The following is a 25,334-nucleotide window of genomic DNA, read 5'->3' as shown; positions in this document are numbered from 1 at the left end:
CTGTGGCTTCTTTCCCACCTTGCCTTTTCATACACTAATTAAGATACACGCAGCCTAATTTTGACATAGGGAGTCTAAAGAATGGGACTTGAACAGCGCCATTCGAGTCGACCCAGTCAAAGCGACCGGATGGTATTGCCAACTAAACATCCTTGGGATCTTAAGTTCCCTTCGGTTTCTTGAACTAGTTGAACAGGGTGCCGCTCAAAAGGCTGTGTGGACAGATACCTACATAAATAGAAGCACGATGCTGATTATGAGTATGTTCTATCTTGGTAGTCCCTATTGACCTCCATGCAGTCATCTACAAGACAGAGAAACATATTAATACACCGCCTAACACTCAATATCCTTTAGCGGCTGTTGACTTCGGCACAAGTCCCGGATCCAACAATCCAACCTGCACAAGCACACCAGCCTGATCCCAATAAATACTCTGGCGTGTAATCTGACTGGCACTGAAGCTTGCCACCACAACGACAATTACCTTGAGCTCCTGATCAGTTGGTAAAACGCCAGGTAACAACCATGGAATCTCAGCAGTATGTCGACAAGTGAACAACATCTCATCCACAATGCGATCCACACCTACAGTGCGCGACAAAAGACGGACATTCTGATCAACCGGTCCAGCAGGGATATACGCATGAGCGAAGAAATCCCTCAAGGTTGAAATATTAGAGCCTGCAATATACATATAAGTAAATCCTCGAACCAGATCGTAGATAAAATAGAAGTGAAAAAAAAAAAACTCACCTCCAGCGTCGGTAGGAATACACTTGACAAAAACCTCTCCAGCGGGACACCCCATCTCACCATAATGGCCATGACCAGTCAACATCGCAATTGCCGGCTCAAAGCCAGAACCTTCAAGATTCCGCTTCCGCAACTCCAGCTCACCAATCACATGACCCCAATACTCTTCCCAGACAGTCTCGATATCAGCAACAGGCCAGTGACTCCCGACATTAAACGAGCGACGCAGACATCCCAGCGCCCGACTCCACGCCAATTGCGAGCTGATCTCATCGTCGGCGTTCAAATGCAAATCCACCTCCCCTTCTTTCTCATCGGCAATTTCCCGCTCTGCAAACCCAGCTCTGGACCGCGGGTACGTGTACACGTAGCATCGATGTTTTTTCTTGTATGTGACGTCGCCTTCTGAGACACTAAGACCGATCCATGGCCACAGCGCGCAGGGCTGAACTCGTGGGCCTGGGATGTGAATTTGGATTGGGAGATATGTTGACTTAGAGGCTGGGCCGAATATTGAACTTGTGTCTGAGCAGCCTGGCACTTCGCAGTTTTCTTTTCCCCTGTAGGTGAATTGGTCTGTTGACGAGAGGGGATAATAGGCTATCAAGGCGCATAGGTGTGGGAATGGGTTTGTGTTGCTTGATACTGTGTGGTGTAGGGCTAGGAGGAGGTAGGCGGGTCGGTGATATGCTAGGGTATAAGATTAGTTGGGTGTCTGTTATATATTGCAAGGATGAGGTGTCTGTTTCGAATAGCGAAGCTTGTACATAAAAGACAAAGTCGAATAGAAGACGTACCGACTATCGCATACCGCTCTCCGTTCTCGAGTTCGTCTTCTTTCTCATGCACGGCATTCTCCAGCGCTTTTGCGTCCTTCTCTTCATTCCCGCTGCCGAGGAATGGGATATATATCACACCGAATCCTTCTGCCTGGAAGTGGTGGACTATGTGGGTATCGAACGCCACGGTGTCGGAGATCAGGAGTAGGCGTCGAGGTGCTGGCTCTTCATATCGCCGGCTGCGTTTACCGGAGCTCGTGCTCACTGTCCGATGTATTCCGTGCGGATGAGATGCTGCGGAGTTAGGACCTGTAGAATCTGCATTTATGTCTGCTGGGTTACTGCCGGAGCTTTGGGCTCGGCGTCGAGTGAGGCGTTGGAATACGTTGACCATGGTCTGAATTTAGGCTGATTGATTGACATTAGGAGGACATGTAGCCCTGTTTATTTGCAGAAATATCTGCTTGGAGTTCGGAATGCTCGGATTGCTGTTCTTGGTATTACATTGCCAATGCTTAGGGTTCTTGGGTGACGTCATCGAATACACCATTCTATATGGGCAGTTTGGTCTATTCCGAGGGAAGGATAAGGAAACAAGTAACCGGGAACCTCACCTAGCATGACCTGGCGTGCGGCTGTGGTCTCGATCAATTTTAACGGTAGAAGCAAATGTTCGAAACTTGAGTGTAGAGGTAAGGAAGGTGCTCATCCATGGGTTGAGGTTGCATTCGACTACTCCGTGGTTGGGTTGGAACCGAGTGGCACTTATTTCCAGCCAATAGGATGATCTGTCATTGGAACTTTAAAGTATCATTGCGGTCTAGGTATTGCTAGGTACTACATAAATTGGACAGCAAACCCAGTAATCTTTGTATTTGTTACCTGATAATTGCTGGAGTTAATTTTTCATATTACTAGCTAGATCCACGGTCTACCAGAACCATAATGAGCCTATCAATTAGGGATAGACCAACTACTTATATTTGTTGAAATCCTAGCAAGAACTGCCAATTTCATTTCCGCCAGTCTTGCAAAATGCCCCCCGAACATGACCCATCTTTATCTTGCGGCAAATATCTATCGCAAGGCTCTTTCTGCCCGGATACATGCAGTCATCTCTTGGACCAATCTTTCTCTACGCCATCGCCAACGGCTGCCAATGGACCCGCCATATCTTTCACTCTAACTCCATCCACTATTGTTATGAAACAGAAACCTCGGGTCAGATCAATTACTCGAGTAGGATCTCCCTCGAGTGCAACGGAATGGTGCCAACCCGGTCAAGATATGCCATCGAGAACGATTGTATCGACGGCAGACAAATGTTTTCTTAAAGCTTATGAGAATTCATTTGATCGGCTCCGGCTGATGAAACGACAATTGTCTCAAATGATTCTATGAACGATTTAATTATTGAACTAAGTGGTAAGCACAATCATGTTTTATGGGGGTGAATGTTCCCCAGGCAGGGATATGGAAAGTTAACGACTAAAATTAGGTGTACCTGCACAATATAAGAGGTTATTCCCTGCGCACGTAATGTGCGACGCCGGGGCTGTTTGGAAATAAAACAATCAGAGGGATAGGCTCGAAAGTCACGGAAGCGGGTGAATGACGAAGCGTTACAACGACATTCCGAGATTGGCAGGCTCCTGAAGCTTGAACGTAAGAACGCTAAAAAGGACCATCAAGATACTCCTGCTTAGTGGGTATATACGGAGGGAATTATCTATTTGAGAATTTTATGGCTGGAGATTTAAATGTTAATAAGTCGGGAAATCTGACTATCCAATAAATGGGTGTTATCTTCAAATTCTTTCTCGTTTTGATACTATTCGCATATGAACACATGTGATCCGGCATGTATTACGTGCCAGGTCGATCAATGAAGAAGGAGTGAATTCCAACTAGAATAACAAAGATAGAGAAGAGAGAGAGAGAGAGAGCAGGTGGGGGATCTCTGAGGTTCAAATAGTAGAGCCTCCTACGTACTGATTTTGATTGATTGGATCGTATTTGACGCCTTTGCAACGTTCCCCTCTTTAGGTCTAGAGCCCTTTCCTTCAACGGGGGGTGAGGATCCATGTGACTCTCTTCCTAGATAGCAGCTCTTTCTTGCCTTCCTATCCATGCCTTACGCTCATTACCATTGCTTCGTTTCCTCCCCTCTTAGATCCAATATGTCTACTGCTGTAGCTTGGATCCCCTGATCAATTGTATTTTAGAGATACATCAAACATTTTGTGATTTCAGCATGTTCTAGAGAAGACTAAAGTCTAATAACTTGGGTAGAAAATTGAAAGGTTTCATTTTGGATACCAAGCCACCAGGCGCTGTTTACACTACCTTTTGCATCCAAGTCAAGAGCGATTCATCAGAGTGGTACCTTGGCAAGGAGTCAAGTGAGTGAATTCTTTGTGCAGATACCATACGAGCACAAGTATTGGCAATCGAAAGTTCCCATGGCTACACAGCTTCGTGTATTAACATTCAGATAAAGCGTTTCACTGACAGCATTTCACGTAAAAAAAGTCTAGGTCGAATCAACGATTCAGTTGCCGAAATCTGCCCTTGACCCTGTTATCTTGGGATTAAGGAAAGGAGAAGTCGATACCAATTTATGAACGTAGATTTTCAATTAAATGGTACGTCTTTTGAACAAGAATTTAGCAGTAGGATCGACTACTGTCAGCGCGCATTCAGCATTGCGCATTAGGTGTCCAGGGGCGCCTTCAGCCAGTTTGAAATCGTAAATCTTTAAAAAGCGTGTCATGAGTACCTTGGCTTCATGGATCGCAAAAAAGCGGCCAGGACATGCCTGGGTGTCTAGTCCAAATACAAGGTAATCATTATCTGTACCGACAGCCTACCAAAAGTTAGTGGTCAATGACAGAAGCAGCAGATGGAAAATCAACATGATAGGTGCTTGGAACTTCCCATCCAACCCTGGTTCCCTACGCAGTTTCTCAAAACGGAATCCGTCAAATGTTTCTGGATTCTCAAGCATAGAGTGCTTTTTTGTGTTGTGTGTCTACTCCAATGAGAGCCCCAACGGGGATGTAAGTACCATCTGCCAGGGTAATGGGAGAAGTAACCTTGCGAATTGTGCCAGCTAAAGAGAGTCAGCACTGGGTTTAATTAAGAGATTTCCCGTACATACCAAGCATAAAAAGAGCGAATCTCTGGCATTCACTAACGAAAGAATCCATTTTTCGAAGCTTGGCAATGTTCAGTCTGTTCATCGGGACGTCGCCCGAGGCCAGGACCCTTTTACGAAGAGGGTCAATGTACCCTGGCCGAGATGCGAGATCATACATGAGATGTGTCACTGTCGAAGCGGTCGTGAACAAAGCGGCACGACTGGTCCCCACTTGGGCCATGATTTGGAAGCACACCTCTTTTCCTAGATCTCCCTTCACGGTATCCATGGTCAATTGAATCAAGTCGGCAGGCGGGCTAAAGTCGGGACTTTTCGCATCTTCCAGCCGCTTCTGAATAATGGGCTTGATGATTCTATAAGGTATGAGTTAGTAGTAGATACATAGTGATGCGACGGCCGTTGAATTGTATCTCACGTTTTATCATCCTTCCTGGCTTGACGAACTGCATGTAAATGGGGATCAATAAAGGGTCGAAAGAGAGGATGAGCAGGCCATAAATCTGGAACGCTGGCGAATGCACCTTGAGTAATCACAGTGATAATGTGGATCTTCAAAAAAATCTTGGCCAGTGGATGGATCGTGGTTCGTTTTATTCCGGGCCTGCCGATCTCTCGTCACGGCACAGTGGCTCTCCGAAAAAAACACGCTGAGAGACCATGATGGTCATCTTGACTACCATAGGTAAAAGCGCAATTTTTGTCCACTCTGCACATTCTCCAATCTGGGTTTTCATCGCCTGGGCGGTCTCATCGTCCACCACTGTATAAACCCTATCCAAAAGCCGACCGAGATGGCCGCGGAGTAAGCTGGCCGTAGCTTTCTCATGTCCGGTGATTCCTATATGATCACCGAGGAAAAGGTCGTAAGAGCCTTGCTGGAAACTCAACGTGGTATCGGTCGAGCTTTTGATCACATTCAAACATTGGTTTGGGATCATCACAATTTCACCCGGGAAATGTTTGATGCGGTAGGCACGGGGCGGATACTGATCAGATATCCATGGATGTTAGAGCAGACTAGCGTTTTTCCAGACTATAAATGGTCTCACTTCTGTTGATCCGCTGGCCAAAGCTTCGCGATAATCGCCGTTTTTGACTTCCACCAAGGGAGCATCAACTTTTGACTGGGCCCAGGAGTCGAGTCAGCTATGCGCAACGAAATGTGATGGACGTCTATTGAATGTCTGGGACAATTCATAATAGGCATAGAGTATCCTGGACAAAAGGAATTTGGTCAACGATGCTGTAGTGAAAGAAAATGAAGAAGATAATTTGTCGCTCTATAAGCTCGGAATGAACAGCAAGATAGGAGATGCCATATTGCTTTACTAGTCAATCAGAGATATTTTGGACGGAATTTTTCTAGCCTCTACTTTTGTGCTCATTTATCTTTGCTTTATATATATGCTACGCTAGTAATGCAATACTAGAACTATTAATGAAGTATTAAGAGCCTTCTTAAGATCTTTAGGAAATATAGTCTTAAACGCCAGGGAAAAGAAAAAATTTACGATAAGCTGAGATAAAAGCCCTAATTAGGTATTTATTACCCTAGAATAGGGGATATATAAAGGGACATATATCATATTGTTACCCCTTCTCGCCCCGTTCTTACCTCTATTACCTCGGCCTCTAGAATTCACCTATATTACCCACACTTACCCTAAGACAAAACATTTCGCTATTTTGATACTAGTAGCACACTAGATCTTCATTTGACAGATATTTCCTATTTTGATAATTGAAACGCTTGGATACTAATCTCAAACTCCCGAACATACTCATACTTCGCAAGTATGAACCGTTGCTTCTGATTGGTGGCCGTTCCGCCCCGGCTCGACCTTCCCTCTCAGTTTCGTCCACAATCTGACCTCTATAGCACTAAGTTCCCCGACCTTTGCACTCCGGGGGTTCTAGTATGAGAGGAAAAGAAAAATAATGTACAAAAAGGGAAGGTATTAAAACTCTATATCAAGATAGCACGAACCCTTAGTTCAGACATGTCAGAGACTGGCCCCTAGAATCGGATATAGCTTCGGAAACTTCATTCCCAGAAGGTAAAGATGTCAAATTTGAAGAACGAGTTGGACTTTTTGCCACTGTGTCGGGCAGTTCTTCATCATGCCCTTGAGGTTCAGACAATGTTTAGGATTTCTCTATATGCGTTCGACGAGCTAGATACTGCGTTTTCTTCACATATCGGAAATTCTTGTTGATTGTACCTTTGATTCGTGATCGTTCTTTTTGTTCATCCAATCCGCCATCCATCCATGCTGGCTTGGCCCGGTATCTGTGGCAGCGAACATGTCGCTCAGTGCATTCCCTACAGGAAGGCTTCTCCAGATCACACTTTGGATGTCGAACATGACATGTTCAGAATTCTGCAGCAGCCGACCGCATGGTTGTAAATTGTGGACTTCTAAGTAAAGAAGTGGAGGCAGTATGTAAAGCAGTATGTAAACTGGGGAAGAATTCACTTCAAAATAGGAAGTTCAGGCGACTCCTGATTAGGCAACCTTCCAACTAGTTGGCCGCCATTGTATCATGCCAAACCGACCTCCCTGAGCCCTAAATAGGAACTTTGGTTTTTGTTATGGGCTAGTGGAAATATGCCCTGCAAAATTCCCACTTATCAGATAGTGTCCACGGGTTCCGCAGGTTATCTCAAGTTACGTTATCTCAAAATTATCTAGGCTAGAGAATTGATACAATAAGAAAAAATCGTTTGTGACCACGCGCCTAGAAAAGTCCTGGGAGAAACACCGAAATTATTGTTCCAAATATACATGTATAAAGCAAGGTTGAATAAGAATGGGCGAAGGCTATGATAAGTTATAGTCCACTAGTATGTATTCACATTAAGATCTCAAATAGGGTGATGATACATAATCTGCGTGGCAGAATTTGTGGGTGATACTCAGTCCAAGACGATAAAGCTGGGAGAATTATCTGCAGTTATATAGTCGAACCGATATATTGACAATGCCATCACTACCCAGCACTACAGGAAAACGGTCTGCTTATGGAACCGGTTTGGAATGCAGACATCTGCCAAGTCAGTATAGTTACGACCATTTGTATCAAAAAGAGAGTAACTCACAACTCCAGTGATGCTTGCATACAGACCGCATCCGAGGATACAGATACCAACGAGGAATACCAGTAGGTTCAGAAATGCGTGTCGGATATTGTGCTTCTCGTGCCAGCTTCCTTCCTTCAAAAGGAAAAACCACATTATGGGAGGAACATAGAAGGAGAAACCAGAAACGAGCAGACAGCCACAAATAGCAAGTAGCTCAGAGAAGAATGGAATAGCCTCTGCGATGATCCATGCTATGATAGTAATTATGGCAACAATCGTCAACCAAGTTACCCATCCTTTCGTAGTGTTCACATAACGGACAACAGAATTTTGATACATCCGGCCGTGGATATAGCGACAGGCAACGGTTGTATTGATAGACCCCGAGATAAAGATCACCGGCAGGGCGATACCAAATGCAATCTTAGCGTAAAGGGGACCGGCAGATAGCAATGCTGGAGAGCTAACGTCCTGTCCGACGAATGCGTAAATAATTGCCGCAGTCAATGTATAGATAGTGACCTGCACTATCCCCAATGTAGATATAGACTTAGTGAAGTCTTCTGGTGTATGCATCTCATCCATGAATGACGGTTGAGAGGCTGCGAATGCGTAGGCGAAGGCAATATTCGAAATGGCAACAAAAGCTTTGCTCAAGTTCAAGTCGTTTTGAGGCCATGCCGACCACGGGCGGGTGGTTGAATCACCCTGCTGAACACCGGTTGCGATTATACAAACTCCAATGGCCACGATTATAGATCCGAAGTCGATGAAGCCAAGAATGGAAAGCTCGGCAAAAGATGGTGGTATAGCAAATGCAAAGAGGATCACTGCGGATACAGCACTGAAAATGAGAGCGCACGCTGTGTTGTCTGAGAGTGTGGCAAAGGCAAGCTTTCCTGTCAAGCAATGTGACCCGACTGTCAGGGTCATTAACGCGATAAAGGCCACACTAAATAGCTTGTCACCAAACCCTCCCAGTAACAGATGTCCAAAATCAACATAGTGAGCAACATGTGGATATTTGAGTTTTGTCAAGCCAACCATGTAGCTTGCATAAATGGCGATGAGACCCAGCCCGATGCACAAGATCACTCCGGCCACCATACCTAGCGTTGCGAAGGCTGCTGGAAGACTAAGACTACCCAAGGCGATTGATTGAACAATGAGAACAATTGTGAGACGCTTCCAACCAAGTCGATGAAAGTGCTCGTTGCCCTGGATCGCTCTTTCATGATCATGATATCGCTCTTTTTGACTAACAACTTCACCGCCGGATTGGTCATAGTCAATTATATCGTCTGTGCCCTTTTTGTCGGTAATGTTGGCATGGTTGGCACCAAGGGACATAGCGGTAGTTGAAGATGAAAATAAATCGCACCGGATATATATTTGAGAGTAGAGAAATTGATAACAGAGGCACGCAAAAGAAAAAAAAGGATTGAGATGTGGATGCGAATCCCACTGTCTTAACTGAAGATAAACCATCCTCCATACTGCTCTGTTCTCCGATAACATGTGTCCTAGTATAGTGATGAGCGCTGTGGAGCTCTCTGTAGAGCTCCGGGTAGCCTCGGGGGGAAAGTCGAGCCGGGCCAAGACCTGGGGAAGATAAACGGTAGAAGTTATGACAGTAAGTGCATGAATTGTTGAATCTTTTACTAACAGATATCTTGATGGCCACTATATCCTTATGATAAGTTAGTTTGCGCAGTAGTGCTTTTCTGTATAGGCTTAGAGCGTTGACCCTTGCCATCGGCTTCTCATAGGAGTGATGTTTGCACGAATATCATAGAAAAGAAATCAGATTTGGGTTCGACGACTCACTAGAATTTTTCTTGCCTCGCCCGGTTTGTAGATGATCCTGTCTTGAAACATAGTCACAACACCTGTAGCCATTAAAATACTATAACAATCGGTTAGACCGTAGACTTTGCAGTTTACAATGAACTCAGTCCTAGAAAAATTGTATCCAATAATATTTATATCAGGAGTTGAGCTGTGATAGGTCCTTGGATATGCTATATCAGGAGCGGACAAAAAGCTTAGAGAAACGTAAGTGCTAATCGGAAGCACTCTTGACGTTATTATATCGTATTAGACAGTGAAAAAAGATATCTGACCGTTTTTTTATAGATGTAGGCTGGCCAGAAGAAACAATTTCAGCATATAGAATGGTGGAGTATCCAAAAGAACTCTTGAGTCGTCCCATCGGTAACTTAGCCTCCTCGGACGAAGCATTTATTCAATCGGTCGTCTCATTTACATGCCAAGATTGCTCAAGTACGAAGATTATCTCATCTCTCGGAGAACACGAACACCCTCTACTGGGCCTGCAGCCATCAGTACCTCCTTAAAAACAGCCTCCTTTTGCAATTCTATCATCAAACCTCTCGCATGAGTTGCGTCTCTTGCTAAGAAGACGCACGTTGACCCCGAGCCACTCATGAGACTAGCAACAGCACCAGCAGACTTTCCAGCGCGTAAACCAATTTCAATATCTGGCAGCAGCTCTGTAGATGGGCCTTCGAGGTCGTTAACAAGCGCAGATAGCAGATCCTCCGGATGACGTGTCCCCCAAGGGACTTCAATGCAATTTCGCCGGTTTTTCATATAAATTTTCTCAGCAGACGGGGATGTAGGCAATATATGATCAAATCTCTCAAACACCGATTTCGTTGACAAACCCGCAGCAGGCACACCTAGAACCCAGTTCCATGTATAATTACTCGTCTGCAAGTTCACAAGTGGCTTCTTATGCCCCAATCCTAGAGCCATCATGCCTTTTATGAAAAACGGCACATCTTCCCCTATATTTGCGCCCAACGCCATAAGATCGTCGTCACAGACATTCGATTCCCATAGCATATTGCAGCCGACAAGGGCGGCCGCTGCATCCGCACTTCCACCACCCAACCCGGCTTGTGTGGGTATCGCTTTGATTAGGTCAAAATGAATAAGCGGTTCAACGCCTATATGGTCTCCGAGAGCTTGCGCTGCTCTGAGGACCAGGTTGCGACCGTCTGTTGGGATTCGCTCACTCTCCGTCCCTGTTACCGTAATTGTGGGACCTGCGGGGTTGTGTGAGATGTGCAGAGTGTCGTAGAGCGATATCGCCTGGTAGACTAGTGTAATATCGTGATATCGGTCTTCTCGGAGAGGCCCAACTCGGAGCTGCGGGTTGAGTTTTGCGGGGACTTGGAGGGAAATTGATTGTGTGGTGACAGTCATCGGTCGCGTTAATACATACGATGAGTAGAATAGTTTAACAAAAAAAAGTCATAGAGTGTAATAAGGGGAAGGTGCTCACGCGACACGAAGAAACCAACCAGATCTTGGGGGAATCTGGGAAGTGCAGATCGTGACGTAGAGGCGCAGATATTGGAGGGGCATGTCGATAACTATTTCCGCATCTACCTTTGAACGCAACATTTTAAAATTTAAATGACTACTTTGACGGAAACCCCCACGATTGGTATTGTTATACCAGCTGCTGGTCGCGGCACACGTGCAGGTCAAGGCTGCCAAAAGGCCTATCGCCGAATTGGGGGTGATACGGTGCTCAACCGTGTTTTGAAGCTGTTCCGATCCTGGAATACTAATTGTCCAATTGTCATCGTTCATCATGGGGATGATACATCTTTACTCGAAGCTTCCATAGACCGTGACTCTAACGTCTATACTACTACGGGAGGCGTCGAACGACAAGCATCCGTCCTACAGGGCTTACGATTCCTCTGTTCTCTCCCAAAGAGCCCTTCACATGTCTTCATCCATGATGCAGCGCGTCCATTCGCATCCCATAGACTACTCAATGATGTTCTGGAGTCTCTTATTGAGCAACCCTCAACAGGTGTGATCCCTGCCATCGCCGTGTCCGATACGCTCAAAAAGTCCGACTCAAACGGCCTGATCAAAGCAACCGTTCCGCGCGATGGCCTTTTCCGCGCCCAAACTCCGCAGGCATTTATATTACAGACAATCCTGCACCTTCACGAAATGGCAGCTACTTCTACTTCATCGTACACGGATGACGCTTCACTCTTGGAGGAAGCCGGACTGCCTGTTCGCATCGTACAAGGCGATTCACAGAACATCAAATTGACCTACTCTTATGATTTCAAAGAAGGAGAAAGACTACTACTAGCCAACAGCCCGGTACTCGCCTCGGTACCCGATGTCCGAGTTGGTCACGGGTATGACACGCATTGTCTTGTCCCCGGAGATGAGATCACACTCTGTGGTGTAAAGATCCCGCACACTTCCACACTTCTCGGTCACTCCGATGCCGATGTCGGACTGCATGCTTTGACAAATGCATTCCTTGGCACGATTTCCGCCGCGGATATTGGAAACCACTTCTCGCCGAAGGATGTACGGTGGAAGGGAGCTTCGTCTGATCAGTTCCTTAGACATGCGGCTGAGCTTGTCAAGGAGGGCGGTGGTATTATTACACATTGTGATGTAAGCTTTGTGTGCGAGAAGCCGCGAATTAGTGAACACCGTGATGCTATGCGGGAATCTGTTGCTGGGATTGTGGGGTTGGATAGCAGTCGCGTTTCGGTTAAGGCGGGGACGAATGAGCGCAATGGGTTCGTGGGGCGCGAGGAAGGAATAGTTGCTTTTGCTACGGCCACGGCTGTTTTTCCGAGTAGTTTGTTGTGAAGCATATTTTGAGTTATTTTGAGTTATTTTGGATATTTTGGATATTTTGACTTATACTGTTCTTTTTATAAAGCTAGCGAGTCATACCCATATACCACACCCGGTAAAAAAATCCAAGGCTGTACATAGAAAGGTCCTCAAGGACAAAGGCCACATACGTGATTATTCTTGTACGTCATAAGGTGAGGAATCGTGGCGTTGGCCACAGCAGCTGAGATCTGGATCCTGGTGGTGCGGTGCCTTTCCACTATCTTCCGATCACTTCCATGTTTGGTTGACTAGAAATGTATGAACAGCTACTAATGGATAGGAAAGTATGATGGGGCTTCTGAAGAATATGACCTATCACGTATCGTCGATCTTGCACAGACGAGGGTTCAATATAGGTTGGGGGAATCGGCACGCGATCACTCGGTCAGCCTAGGCTATTAGAAAAACACAAAATACCACCATACCTCCAAAATCTCTAAATATGAAGATCTGTGTCTTTCAATCATGTTTTGAAGAACTCCAAGCTTCAGCCGGCGAGTCACAAAAGCTATGCATGAACCCCGGCCAACACATCACCCAGCACAAAATATCCCACTACACCATCCATAAGAGCACAGCGAAAGCCCAAATAGATGCAGCAGTCCGCGAAGGCCATGACTTCTATTTAAATTTTATGTGGGGAACTAACGACGACTCACTAGCTGGAATCGAGGCAATTCGATACTTTGAGTCTCTCAACCTACCTAGCGCTGGTATCCAAAGCTCCGAGCGCGAACAGTCTAAACGGGACTTCTTTGAAAAGGCGAAACGCGCCGGGAGTCCCCTGATTCCAGGGACGACGAAATTTCCTTTATTCGTTAAGCCTGCGTCGAGCTATGGGAGTATGTTCATTGATGAGCATTCTTTATGTCAGAACGAAGATCAGCTGGGTCGCTGTATTCAGAGATTGAATAAGTTGATGCGTTCTGTGCGCGTATTGCGCGCGCAAGCGCTTGGATACGTGGACCCGGACCAATATGCCGATGCTCGGGAAGCCGAAGGGAGGGATAGTTCGGATCTTGTCGTGCAGGAATTTATCGACGGAGAGGAGTACTCTGTTGTGGTCATTGCTATGGGGGAGAGTCCTTTTCCTCTCATTCCGCAACGTGCGAAATACAGACAGGTTTCTGGCCAGTGCCGATTCTTGACCTTGGATTTGAAGTTTGATGAGACCTCTGGATATGAGCTGTTGAACGAGAACGACAACCCGCGTCTCTGGAAGCACTTGCAAGCTACGGCCGTCGAGGCTTTCACAGCGAACAAAATGTATACGAACTACATGGGTTGTGATGTTGATATGCGTATTGGTCGGGATGGGAGAGCTTATGTCATTGAAGTTGATCCGCTTCCTGTTTTCTTTTATCCTGTTGGATCCCAGCTTGAGGATACAGATATCCAAGACGGGTTTCCTGGGAGTTATCGAGCCGTTGTCAACACTTATATCACCAATTACTTTCTCAAGCATCCTGGTAAGCGTGAGGATGATTTTATTGAAGTGGCAAACTTCTATGACTCTTTGGCTCAATCTCATGCTGGCGTGGTTTCAGCAACCGACACTGCCAGTTGTATTACAACGAGATCTTATCAAGGAACCGCACTTGATCTTGGGTGTGGAACAGGAACTGTCGGCCACCATCTGAAATCGGATCCAGATAGCCAAATTACGGAAATGAGGGGAATTGACATATCCAAGAAATCGTTGGATATCTGCCGTCAAAACAATTTGTATACCGAACTTGTTCCTGAAAGGATGGAAGTATATATGGCGAAAAGGACACAAATGGTGGACCACATATTCTGTATGTCGGCACTACAGCATCTTTCCATGGAGGAGCTTGACTTTGTACTCGCCCGGTGTTTCCAACTTGCCAAGCAGTCTATCACTTTGGTGGTCGATACGATTGGAGTTGCCCCTAGTAGGCCCCTTGGTTTGATGGACGAGATAAAACAATTCTCGACAGATCATTCCGAAAATCTGAGGACTTTCGAAATTCCGCATGGATGGTATGCCTTGCCAAATTGTTGCGTGGATGGTCAAAAGTTGCACTTATGTTTCCAGCGAAAAGAGCGATAGGATATAAATAATCTTCGAAGTTTACATCTTTTGTATATCCCGAGAGGCAGATGAATGTCACAGATCCAAAGAAACCAAAACTCTTCGCATGCGGCATAATGCGAAGGATCTCTGCACGTTGATTGATGGCCGCCGAGTACAGTGTACGGTGGAAGACATCGGTATGGTGGTTAGCACCCCGGTTGATGTACAGCCCGCTCCCGTAGAAATCTCACATCGCGCACTCACCTTTCTCATCCTGAACTCTCAACTGATTGCATTCTATCATTCTCCCCTACAAATTACCTGGTACATACGACCATAGGGTGTGGAAAACAGGGCTTCCCGTCCGCTCAGCCGTACTTAAGCCACACGCCGGTGAGTTAGTAGTTGGGTGGGTGACCACCAGCGAATCCTCACTGTTGTATGTTTTTGTTTTTTCATGCTTTTTGTTTCTTTTTTGTTCTTTGGAACGTCCCTCTTGCCGCTCTACTTACTCTTCAGCCCATTCAGCCCATTGACCTGAATGTCCTGAACACCACCTGAATATCCTGCACGCCCCTGAGCCGCTGACGTGTCCTTCCCCTCCCGTACTGATTTTTTTCTTATAGGCATGTTTTTTTGATCACAATGGGTTGCTTCTCGAAACGTATACGGCACAATTGTGCAAATACTCCAAAGAAAATTTCTTGTACCAACTACCATCTGTCTTCCAAAAGACTTAACAATTTTATGAGGCTTTTATTATCTGCTAGATCATTTAAGCAAAAGGAGTATATTTTATACAAAATACTAAGTACAAAGAGGGGGATAAGAAAGAAAGGAAGGGGATTTGTTAGGATGGGTACTTATGGGTCCCGAACACTGTAACATTACAAAGATCTCACCGATTTCAGGAGGAAACACCATATATATCATACGGTGTAAAGCGGGATAATGTAGATTAGAAAGAATGTTCGCTAACTAGGGAGATTCAGTTCAGCCTTAATGGACACAAAGTGTAGTAGCCAGCGGCAAGAAACCAAATGTCATTAGCGTGAGCTGCCTACACTTTGCCTCTACCTAACAAAGAAAGTGTAACTAGCTAGTTCTTTAAAGGAAAGAGTGTATTTTAACGAGAATACTAAGTATAGAGAGTAAAAGAAAGGAAAGAAAAGAATCCCTAAGATAGGATCCTTTATAGGATCCTATCACAATCAATCGAACAAATAATGATAGAAAGCTGGTGTACGAAAAATGTATGGTATAGATAACTAATATTAACAACTTTAACTAAAATGACAAAACCCGCTGTTTCAACAATGTATTCGGACTTGGTATTCGACAGCACCCTTTACTATGTGTAAAGAACCGCTGATAGTTTGTACGGATATCGCCTTGAATTAATGCTTTCTGGGAGGAACAAGGGGCGCGTTGTGAAGGATGTGGATTTCTCTAATGCTAGAGGTAGATAAGTTCCTTGATAGTACGTATAATACGTAGGAGCCACATAGTGATAGTCAGGATCCCGGATATAGTGAAGGCCGTCGTCAAAGGTTTGTAGATTGAGGATTGGTTCTTGTACGGATACTGGGAGCAGGACCCGGTTATCTGATTTCTCTCTGATAAAATAATAATAGCTCTGTAACTAGAAAACCAATGTATTTTCCCCTGCTTTTGCCAAGATGTTTATAAATTTACATAAGAATATAGGCTGACCCAATGGGCTCAGCCAGGTCTACCCAGCCAGGTCTACACACTACTTATGTAATGACATCTAGACCGTCAAATATTCTGGTTTCTTCAAATGTTTGAACACAATGCCTTCCTGTGCATTCGAAATACGCTGATTCAAGTTCTACCTCGGGAGGACTCCACACCTATTCCAGCTCCAACTCTATTCGCTCGTGCGCCTAGGAATCACTACTTTCTGGATGATCATCTTCCGAGTTGTCACCGTGAGAATTCTCATCCTTTTGCCGCACAGGAGCAGGCAGATGAGAAGAAGCAGAAGAAGCACCAGAGAGAGAAGGAGAGTTGGGTGGCTCTTGGAACTCCTGGCTGTCCGGGTGTAATTCAAATAAGTGGGGCTGTTGGTCCAGAGCCCGATAATGCTTGTGGTACATGTCTATATGTGTGTGGCATTTCTGGCACGCATCGAAGTCGGGGCATGATTGGCACTTATATGGAAGGCCAAAGATTGTCTACAAGTCACGGGAAAGGACCAGTGGTAAGAAAAACTCGGAATGACAGATGACCGGGGTTGCACTTACAATGAGGCAAATATCACAAGTGACGGAGCGTAGAGAAGTGTATTTCCGCTGGGGATGATGGTGGTCATCATTTGCAACCTCCTCGTGCTCGGGGGGGGGGGGGGGGGGGCAACGGAGAAGCTGCAGGATTTCGTCGTCAGCATCGCATCTATCCGCTAATTTCAGCGGCGTTAGTCTCTCTGCCGTGGATCCGATACCCATGGAGCATTCCCAGGTGCGATCTGCTCCGTTTTGGAGTAAGAGGCGGATTGTCTCCAGATAATCCCGGGGTTCGGTCTGCATATGAGCTGCCCAGCCCCCGCTAAACGGACGTGCCGCCCAGCACAGCGGTGTCCAGCCATCCTGGTCCGGTTGGTTGACGTACATGTCTCGTTTCTGCTGCGAGTGCTGGTCGACCCAGCACAAAATTTCATGGATGGTTTGGGCATGGCCAAATTGGGCGGCCCAATGCAGCGCATTCTTGCCCATCTGATCGGCAGCCATCACGTCCATCTCCTCGGTGGCCAACATGGTGACCTGAAAATTCCCTAGGCCGTTGGCTGCGGCAAAATGAATAGGTAGACGGCCCAGAGGGTCTTTAATCTGCGTCCAGGCGCCCTTGTCTAGTAGGTAGTTGATCGTCCTGGGAGTGGCAGCGAGGCAGGCTACGGAGAGGACGTTGAAAAAGATGGAAGGGTGAGTGGTAGCAATATTGGCCCCGTGGGACAACAGATGAGCTAGGATTTGGTGACTACTCTCCATTTCCCCGGAACCATAGATGCTATAGGGAAAGCAGGCAGCCATCAACGGGGTGGTGAGTGGACCAGACGCTTCCAAGTCCGCATCTGCAGCGATCAGCCGGACCACCAGCTCCACGTCCAATCGGCGACAGGCAAGAACCAAGGCGGTCCCCATGGAAGGGCAAGTGGTGTTGACATCTACATCAGGCTGTTTCAAGAGGAGGTCGACCGTTTCCCGTTGACGAGAGATCACGGCGCTCATCAGGGATGAGATCTTGTTGCGGTTCTGGGCATTGATGTCGGCCCCGGCACGTAAAAGTAGTCGGATGTTTACAAGATGGTCATCACGCCCCAATAGAAGTGGAGTATTGCCGTCCTGATCACGCATCTCGAGATCAATGGACTTTCGAAACTCCAGTAACACTTGGAGGATGCTAGGATCTTGGCTCATCGCAAAGTGAAGCACACCGTGACCGGACCGGTTGGTGCTCTGCAGGTTGGCTCCGCCTTCTGCCAGAAGACGAGTAATCTCAGCGTTACCAACACATCCTACTGCATCCAGGATGGGTGTCCAGCCGGCTGTGTCACGATACTCTAGATCTGGCTGCCGCTTCAGAAGCAACTTGACGGCCTCCACGTTCTGTTGCACAACCGCCACGTTGATTGCAGACAGGGAGTCTCCGTTGCGAAGATTGACTGGGGCCCCGGAATCGAGAAGAAGTTCCAGAATAGCAGTGTTCTCCAGAGCTGCCTCGAGCAAGGTTGCCCCATCTTTTGTAAGAATGTCAAGGGGCGGGTCCCGCTGGATGATCTCCTGGACCCCCTTCAAGACCCCCTTCTTGATGGCATACCAGAGTGCACTGCAATTATGGTTATCGAGCAAGCTAAAATCTGCGCCTTTCGCCAAAAGCCATCGCACCAGGCCCGTTTTCCCCTGGCGAGCCGCGATCATCAAGGGGGTTACGCCGCTATATGGATCCTTCACGTTGATCTGCAATGGCACCGAGCTCGTCGACAGGAGTTCGAGGATGGCTAAAGAAACAGCATCAGGGGATGTGTCCGAGTTCATCATCTCGATCAACAGCGGGGGCACAATCGCCGGGTCATTTGGATCTGCCCTATGATCTAACAACAGTTGTACACACTCCACACTCGCAGCCCGAATGCATGCAAACCACAAAGGTGTATCCTGGCCCGATGGGCCGGTCATGTTTGGATCGGCACCGCCGTCCAGCAGTAACCGGACGGACTTGGTGTAACCGGACTCCACAGCCGCGACCAGTGGCGCCCACTCGCCCTCAGTCTGGCCACTCTGTAACCCTCCGTTGGGACACGCCCCATGTTCTAATAAGACCTCCACGCCACTCCATGCCGCGAGAATGGAGGCGAGATAGATTGGTCTCATCGGTTGTTTTGCTTCAATCAATGATGGATCTCTGGTGGCGAGAATGTGAACGACTTCTTTGTTTCCATGGCCGACCGCCGTATAAAACGGGGTGTAGATGTTGTCTCTGCAGACGTCTGTTCTAGCCCCAAAGTTGAGCAGGATCTGGACCACGACACTGTGACCCAATCGACATGCTATATAGAGAGGAGATGGATAGAACGCAGAGAGGGACGTTTCGGGGTTTGGGTCAGCCGTTAAGGAAGCTATACTACTAACTCATTCACTGTAAAAATTTAAAAAGTTCCCCTATTTAATACTCTAAGACTCATAGAGTTTGCTTACTCTAATATATTCACCGAGGTCGTTCTTAACATACGAGAACAATGTAATGTCTTGCTTCCCGTAGATTATTGAAGCTTGACCTGGCTGCTCAGCAACGGTCTTAGATACATCCATTTGCTTTAGCAATCTTAGTGTTTGATATTCTTTGCCTGAATCTGATCATTCGTAGAGTTAAGCTGAACGGAGGATTGGTCTTCTTAAAGGCTTTCATCGAGAAGGTGAAATAGGGATATCTCAAAATGTGGGTTCGTGTGTAATTTGATTTTACTTCGCTTAAAGCGAAACGTTGTCCACCTTTTGGGCCTTTACATTTGGTAGATACCGTAGACAAACAATTTGGCTATAGAATTCCCGTCCAAGGGACATTCCAGCGTGAGACTAGAGGATCAACAAGACAAAAATTTCATATTGCAGTAACCTTGATAGGCAAGTTTGATACCAAGAGACTGCTGGCAAATGGCTATCGGCCCGCAGTATTCAGATTGGTGCGCCAACATTGATATTAGCCCCGTACACCGGTCGCGAGTCCTCGGCAAGCAACCACACAATTGTCCTAGCTACATCCTCAGGTTCAATCAACGGAAGACCCTGCTTCTCGTATAATTGCCGTATTTCATCTAATCCTTTAGCCCTTGGCTCGAATTGCGGAAGGAGCGGAGTATTCGTGATACCTACGATACGCGAAAATGATTCCACATTAGTAAATATGCATGCAATCATCCCAACCTGAATTTCCAAATCTCCCCATCTTGAAAACAGGCATCCTTACCTGGAGAAACAGTGTTGACTCTGATTCCGAGGGGAATTGCATCTGGTGCCACACAGGCGGTAAAATAAGCCGCAGCGCCCTTCGATGTTCCATACGCATAGACATCCGGGGTGTGCACAAAAGCCGCAATGCTAGCCACGTTGACGATACTACGATCCCGTCTAGGGAGACCTTTCATGGCGCGCACCTCCGCGCGTGTGCAATAGAAGATACCGTCCAAGTTGACACTCATGATCTTTCGCCATTCGGCGTCGGTTTCTTCGAGGATCGTAGGCGCTTGCCTGAGGCCCGCTCCCTGGGCGATACCTGCGATATTGGCGGCCCCATGGAGGTCACCGCAGGTTGCGATTATTTCGCACATCCAGTTCTCTACCTCGGCCGACGAGGTGATGTCCAATGTCTGGCAGTGCAGTTGGGTGACAGTGTTCTCCTGGTGGATGCATTGTTTCAATTCATCAAATCGGTTGCTGGAGATGTCCCCGACCCAGATCATCGCGGCTCCACGCTGGGCTAGTAGACGACAGACGGCGGCGCCAATCCCGGACGCACCCCCCGTGATGGCGAACACGCCGCCAGTGACAGATGCCATTGGATTTAGGTTGGTCTATGTTCAGTCAAAGTGGGTGATGTAAATTTATTGTTCAGAGCCCTGAATGGATGAAAAGATGGGGTGTCATGCTTGGGAAGGCAAACCAGGGCTAGGGCTGACGCTAGCCCGCTGCGTTTGTGACAGACGACCGGAATACAATTTGTGACGTTGCTTCGGTATTGAGACATTTTCACCTCATGTGTCGGCCAGTTATACAGGCGCCGGATTGAAGTAGTATACTCGTCACCCTGCATGTGCATGTGCTTTTGACGAGGGCCTTGCCACCAGGCACATTTGACCGAGCCTTTTTCTATACTAGGATGCTAGGGTGCATGTGCATGTGCATATGATTCGGACGAGGGGAATGTTAGCAGGCACATTTCACAAAGCCGTTTTCATAATAGTGTGCTAGACTGGTCAAGAAAGCACCTACGAAATATATATCTGTTCGGCAGGCGGAAGTGAGGTGTCAATCGTTACCCTTCAGAATTTATACGACCATTAACACATAATTTCTATCACCTGAAGACGTATATTGCCTCAGATGACGAAGTCAAACAATCTATTTACTCCTCTTCGAGTGGGCAAATGTGACCTGCACCACAAGCTGGTCCTATCTCCTATGACTCGCTTTCGAGCCGATGATGAAGGCGTCCCGCTGGCATTTGTGAAGGAGTACTACGCCCAACGGGCCTCTGTTCCAGGGACCCTTCTGATCACAGAAGCCACCGCTATCTCTTCCCAGGCTAAAGGGTTCTCTAACGTTCCCGGAATCTGGACTCAGGAGCAAGAGCAAGCCTGGCAGAAGATCGTCCACGCGGTCCACGCCAAGGGGTCCTACATCTGGCTTCAGCTCTGGGCTACCGGGCGCTCTGCAGAGGCGGAGGTGCTAACTGCCGCGGGGCATGAGTTGACCTCCAGCAGCCCCGTGCCGGTGGAGCCCGACCAACCGACGCCTCGTGCGTTGACCGAGGGCGAAGTCCAGGCGTATATCGCCGAGTACGTGAACGCAGCGCGCCGCGCGATGGCCGCGGGGTTTGACGGGGTCGAGCTCCATGGAGCGAACGGATTTCTGATCGATCAGTTCTTCCAGGCGTCCTGTAACCAGCGCACGGATCAGTGGGGAGGCAGTCTAGAGAACCGCGCGCGGTTCGGGCTCGAGGTGACCCGCGCGGTGGTGGCCGCCATTGGCGCCGACCGCGTCGGCATAAAGCTCTCGCCGTGGAGCACCTTCCAGGGCATGGGGACGATGCCAGACCTGGTGGCCCAGTTCGAGCACATCATCACCCAGCTCCGCGACATGGACATCGCCTACCTGCATCTCGCCAACTCGAGGTGGGTTGAGGACAAGACGCATCCTGACTTCGACAATCTCACCTTTGTCCGTATGTGGGGCGATCGCAAGCCAGTGCTCCTGGCAGGTGGCTATGACGCGGACTCTGCTAGTCGGGTCGTGGACGAGACCTATGGCGACTATACCAATGTGGCTGTCGTGTTTGGACGACTGTATATCTCCAACCCGGATCTCCCGTACCGGCTGAAGCATGGCATACCCTTGCAACCGTATGACCGCGATACGTTCTACATCCCGTTCTCAGACAAGGGGTACCTCGATTATCCGTTTAGTAACGAATTTTTGGCGGCCACTGAGATTGGGCCTGTAGGCGAGCCAAGAGCCCAACACACACCCTGTGTTAGGCGCCTGGCACGGCTAGCGTGAGAGGACTGAGGGGGTCGAGGAGGGGGGGCATGTGTATGTTCACCGAAGACATGCATCTACGGAGTACCCGATAGTTCACAAAATGTTTTGGTCAGACGGCTAAAAGTGGAGTCCCTAGTGGCAAATGCACTAGTCAGGCATGCATATGAATACATATAGTAACATGAACCCTGTTGGTACGTCCAGTAGGTCCATAACCCTTGTAATTCGGATTTACAGTGAATTGGAATGTCGCAGATAGTCATTAATCCTAGTTCAATTATCCGTGGCAATAAGTAAATGCTCTAGAAAGGAGAGAAACAAGGAACTATATATGTATTGGCCTCCTGCGTATATACGTTGTGACACCTTTATGGTTATCTCTTGGATTGCCAAAAACTTCAACCACCAACCCACTAGTTTTTTTGTTCCTTTTCACCCGACACTAACCCGCCATGACGACTCTTTTGCTAGGTGGCCGAGGCAAGACCTCCAGCCGAATCGCCTCCCTGTTGCATGCCACCAACGTCCCTTTCCTGGTCGCCTCGCGCTCCGTGGACCCCAACTATCCACACAAGCAGGCACAGTTCGACTGGCTGAATGAACAAAGCTATGAAACTCCGTTTACCCATGCTTCAGCCGAGGGGATGCAACCGATCTCAACGGTGTACCTAGTTCCACCGCCGGTGTTCGATCTTGCACCCCCAATGCTCCGGTTCATCGATTTTGCGCGTCCCCGGGGCGTCCGGCGGTTTGTGCTGCTCAGTGCAAGCACAATTGACCTAGGTGGGCCTGCTATGGGTCAGGTACATGAGTATTTGGCCAAGCTGGGCGGGATTGAGTATGCGGTGCTCCGACCAACGTGGTTCATGGGTGAGTTTGTCTTCTCTTTCTTCTTGTTCTTCTTTCTTTCTTTCTTTCTGGCATTACCTTGCTTCTACCCATATTTCTTCCGGGAACTTGACTTCATCGAAGCGCAATGGGCAATTCAGTGGAGGGCTAGGTTTAGTGTTTGATTCGTGTCAATTCCTCAACTCACGCGCCCCTCAAAACAGAGAACTTTTCTACTCCCCAGGAGCCTCAATATATGTCCATCAAAAACGAGAACACAGTGTATTCTGCGACGGGGAGTGGCAAGATTCCATTCGTCTCTGCTGACGACATTGCTCGGGTCGCCTTCAAGGCCCTGACGGATCCAATTTCTCACAACACAGATCATATCATTCTCGGACCCGAGCTTCTCACTTATGATCAGGTACATTGGAAAAACAATACCCTTTTCTGCCATGTGTAAACAGTAGAATAACCGAGATTTCCCGTCCAGGTGGCAAAGATTCTTTCGTCTCATTTGGGAAGAGAGATCTCGCATACGGATCTTTCCGAGGCCGAATTCGCCAAACGGCTCGAATCAACAGGAATGCCCTCGGAGGATGCGCTGATGCTAGCCACTATGGACACCATGATTAAGGGTGGCGTGGAGGGCCGATTGAACAATGTAGCCCGCGAGGTGACGGGCGTCGGTCCGGAGACTTTGGAACATTTTGTGGTGAGAAACAACGAATGCTGGCTGTGATCAATTGAACAGCTGAGTTTTGGATTTTGTTGTTTCAGCCAAAGAGAGTGGTAGACAACTGTGTTGGAATCCAATTTCACGGAGAAAGGCAACATATTTAAGGCCTCAATGTATCTCCTTACGTCTGTTTTCCTAATTCGTAAATGGACCATATGCTATCGGGTTTCTGAAGGCTCTCTCAAACTGATGATAGTGACACTGAATTTGAAAGAGAAAAATTAAGGAACCAAACGCACTTCTATTCCCACACCTCGACAGTCCAAGAACTACGAACACTCCTCCGGGTTCCTCCTCATCTTCAATCCGTAAAAGTGCACCCCGCAGCCCGGGCTGGACCATTCATTGACCATGTTGACCTCCGCCCCATCCCACAGCGTCTCCAGCTCCTCCCGATCGTACTTATAACTACATCCAAACCGCACCTTCTCCTCCCGCCGGACCGTGATGCCTTCCAAGGGCGGTCCCAGAGACACATCGCTTGTCCGGGGGATCAAAGAGGCCTCATGTCGCCCAAGAACATAATTCCACTCGCTGAGGTACTCCCAGTCCTTCGGGTCAAATGCGTTTCGGGTCTGTGCCTGCAATGCAGCCTTCTCCTCCCCTTCCCTCCCGCCCACCAATAACTGATTCGCGTTCTCCAGCGAGGTCAGAGCAAAGGGCACCACCCCCTCGCACGTGTAGGCCCGTAGCACCCGCGTGGGGACCTTACAACTGTCCAGCGTTACCAGGATGGAGCTCTCGGCCGAGTGGGCGGACAGGACCTGGTCGGCGAGCTGCCGCAGAAAGGTCGCCGCGTTCGCCCGGGAGTAGTTGCCCAGCGTCAGGCCGAATAGAAGCAGGTGGTGCACCTGGTCGCGGATGTCTGGCGTCTCGCGGAGCCAGCGCAGCCCGTCGTCGAATGTGCCGTGGAGGGCGGCGCAGCGCACGTAGCGGAATCTCGCGGTGGGGAGGCTGGCCAGCGCAGTAGCGAGCTCTGTTGCACTTAGGTCCAGAGCGTAGTAGCGGACCGGCTTTTTCTGGGCTTCGAGGGCTTCTAGGAGGAGGAGGACTTTGTCCAAGCTTCTGTTTGCGTGTTCGCCTTAGCTATGGGTGCTTTTTGGAGTAAAAACATAGATTATTTCCTCGTTTTCTCCTTTAAGGAAGAAGAAAATTGGAAGAGATGAAAAGAGAGAGAGAGTAACGTACGCACTCCCAAGATCAACAATCACGCTGTTGTCAGCTAAAGTGCTTGCAATGCTGTGGGCATGGTCCTTCAAAATGCGAATTTCTTCCTGTCGGGGATAGAATTCGAGTTGGTGGGAATGATGATTCCAGTGCTGAAGACCTTTGGTGCTGTAGAAAAGAAGAGCTGGTAGGGTTCGGGGTTCGGTCGACAGACCTCGAACGACTTGATCACAGATTGATTCAGAAGTGTCGACGCTGCGAATGTCGAGGATAGTGGATTCAACCTTCGTAATCATGGTTGCAATTGGAGAGACT

At 47.9% G+C, this 25,334-nt stretch overlaps 12 protein-coding genes across 12 annotated transcripts; 4 read left to right on the top strand and 8 right to left on the bottom strand.

Annotated features, from left to right (window-relative positions):
* Nucleotides 1–343: 343 nt before the first annotated feature.
* On the bottom strand, nucleotides 344–1,929 carry N7537_008180 (dienelactone hydrolase; the record flags this gene model as incomplete). The annotated part of the gene is made up of 3 exons (XM_056899235.1): nucleotides 344–684; nucleotides 757–1,446; nucleotides 1,554–1,929. The coding sequence occupies 3 exons, from the start codon at nucleotides 1,927–1,929 to the stop codon at nucleotides 344–346; spliced, it is 1,407 nt and encodes a 468-aa protein (XP_056751311.1).
* A 2,605-nt stretch (nucleotides 1,930–4,534) lies between these two features.
* On the bottom strand, nucleotides 4,535–5,144 carry N7537_008179 (Cytochrome P450; the record flags this gene model as incomplete). The annotated part of the gene is made up of 3 exons (XM_056899234.1): nucleotides 4,535–4,647; nucleotides 4,696–5,048; nucleotides 5,140–5,144. 3 exons carry the CDS (start codon nucleotides 5,142–5,144, stop codon nucleotides 4,535–4,537), a joined length of 471 nt encoding a protein of 156 aa, XP_056751310.1.
* Nucleotides 5,145–5,285: 141 nt separating this feature from the next.
* On the bottom strand, nucleotides 5,286–5,633 carry N7537_008178 (Cytochrome P450; the record flags this gene model as incomplete). The annotated part of the gene is made up of 1 exon (XM_056899233.1): nucleotides 5,286–5,633. The coding sequence occupies one exon, from the start codon at nucleotides 5,631–5,633 to the stop codon at nucleotides 5,286–5,288; it is 348 nt and encodes a 115-aa protein (XP_056751309.1).
* A 2,063-nt stretch (nucleotides 5,634–7,696) lies between these two features.
* Nucleotides 7,697–9,127, bottom strand: N7537_008177 (uncharacterized protein; the record flags this gene model as incomplete). Its single annotated transcript, XM_056899232.1, has 1 exon — nucleotides 7,697–9,127. The coding sequence occupies one exon, from the start codon at nucleotides 9,125–9,127 to the stop codon at nucleotides 7,697–7,699; it is 1,431 nt and encodes a 476-aa protein (XP_056751308.1).
* Nucleotides 9,128–10,069: 942 nt separating this feature from the next.
* Nucleotides 10,070–11,008, bottom strand: N7537_008176 (Ribosomal protein S5 domain 2-type fold subgroup; the record flags this gene model as incomplete). Its single annotated transcript, XM_056899231.1, has 1 exon — nucleotides 10,070–11,008. One exon carries the CDS (start codon nucleotides 11,006–11,008, stop codon nucleotides 10,070–10,072), a length of 939 nt encoding a protein of 312 aa, XP_056751307.1.
* A 213-nt stretch (nucleotides 11,009–11,221) lies between these two features.
* On the top strand, nucleotides 11,222–12,442 carry N7537_008175 (4-diphosphocytidyl-2C-methyl-D-erythritol synthase; the record flags this gene model as incomplete). The annotated part of the gene is made up of 1 exon (XM_056899230.1): nucleotides 11,222–12,442. One exon carries the CDS (start codon nucleotides 11,222–11,224, stop codon nucleotides 12,440–12,442), a length of 1,221 nt encoding a protein of 406 aa, XP_056751306.1.
* A 472-nt stretch (nucleotides 12,443–12,914) lies between these two features.
* N7537_008174 (ATP-grasp fold subdomain 1) lies at nucleotides 12,915–14,546 on the top strand (the record flags this gene model as incomplete). The annotated part of the gene is made up of 1 exon (XM_056899229.1): nucleotides 12,915–14,546. One exon carries the CDS (start codon nucleotides 12,915–12,917, stop codon nucleotides 14,544–14,546), a length of 1,632 nt encoding a protein of 543 aa, XP_056751305.1.
* A 2,162-nt stretch (nucleotides 14,547–16,708) lies between these two features.
* Nucleotides 16,709–19,339, bottom strand: N7537_008173 (ankyrin repeat domain-containing protein; the record flags this gene model as incomplete). Its single annotated transcript, XM_056899228.1, has 2 exons — nucleotides 16,709–19,058; nucleotides 19,260–19,339. 2 exons carry the CDS (start codon nucleotides 19,337–19,339, stop codon nucleotides 16,709–16,711), a joined length of 2,430 nt encoding a protein of 809 aa, XP_056751304.1.
* A 363-nt stretch (nucleotides 19,340–19,702) lies between these two features.
* On the bottom strand, nucleotides 19,703–20,583 carry N7537_008172 (SDR family NAD(P)-dependent oxidoreductase; the record flags this gene model as incomplete). The annotated part of the gene is made up of 2 exons (XM_056899227.1): nucleotides 19,703–19,896; nucleotides 19,995–20,583. The coding sequence occupies 2 exons, from the start codon at nucleotides 20,581–20,583 to the stop codon at nucleotides 19,703–19,705; spliced, it is 783 nt and encodes a 260-aa protein (XP_056751303.1).
* Nucleotides 20,584–21,127: 544 nt separating this feature from the next.
* fgaOx3 (chanoclavine-I aldehyde reductase easA) lies at nucleotides 21,128–22,303 on the top strand (the record flags this gene model as incomplete). The annotated part of the gene is made up of 1 exon (XM_056899226.1): nucleotides 21,128–22,303. One exon carries the CDS (start codon nucleotides 21,128–21,130, stop codon nucleotides 22,301–22,303), a length of 1,176 nt encoding a protein of 391 aa, XP_056751302.1.
* Nucleotides 22,304–22,737: 434 nt separating this feature from the next.
* fgaFS (festuclavine dehydrogenase easG) lies at nucleotides 22,738–23,855 on the top strand (the record flags this gene model as incomplete). The annotated part of the gene is made up of 3 exons (XM_056899225.1): nucleotides 22,738–23,155; nucleotides 23,338–23,537; nucleotides 23,607–23,855. 3 exons carry the CDS (start codon nucleotides 22,738–22,740, stop codon nucleotides 23,853–23,855), a joined length of 867 nt encoding a protein of 288 aa, XP_056751301.1.
* A 266-nt stretch (nucleotides 23,856–24,121) lies between these two features.
* Nucleotides 24,122–25,315, bottom strand: N7537_008169 (uncharacterized protein; the record flags this gene model as incomplete). The annotated part of the gene is made up of 2 exons (XM_056899224.1): nucleotides 24,122–24,917; nucleotides 25,041–25,315. The coding sequence occupies 2 exons, from the start codon at nucleotides 25,313–25,315 to the stop codon at nucleotides 24,122–24,124; spliced, it is 1,071 nt and encodes a 356-aa protein (XP_056751300.1).
* Nucleotides 25,316–25,334: the final 19 nt, after the last annotated feature.

The sequence above is a fragment of the Penicillium hordei genome (genome assembly GCF_028827395.1).
Source record: "Penicillium hordei strain IBT 12815 chromosome Unknown utg000004l_segment0_segment0, whole genome shotgun sequence".
Taxonomy (NCBI): Eukaryota; Fungi; Ascomycota; class Eurotiomycetes; order Eurotiales; family Aspergillaceae; genus Penicillium; species Penicillium hordei.
The sequence above is the reverse complement of the archived record's forward strand: the minus strand, read 5'-3'. Positions and strand labels throughout refer to the sequence as shown.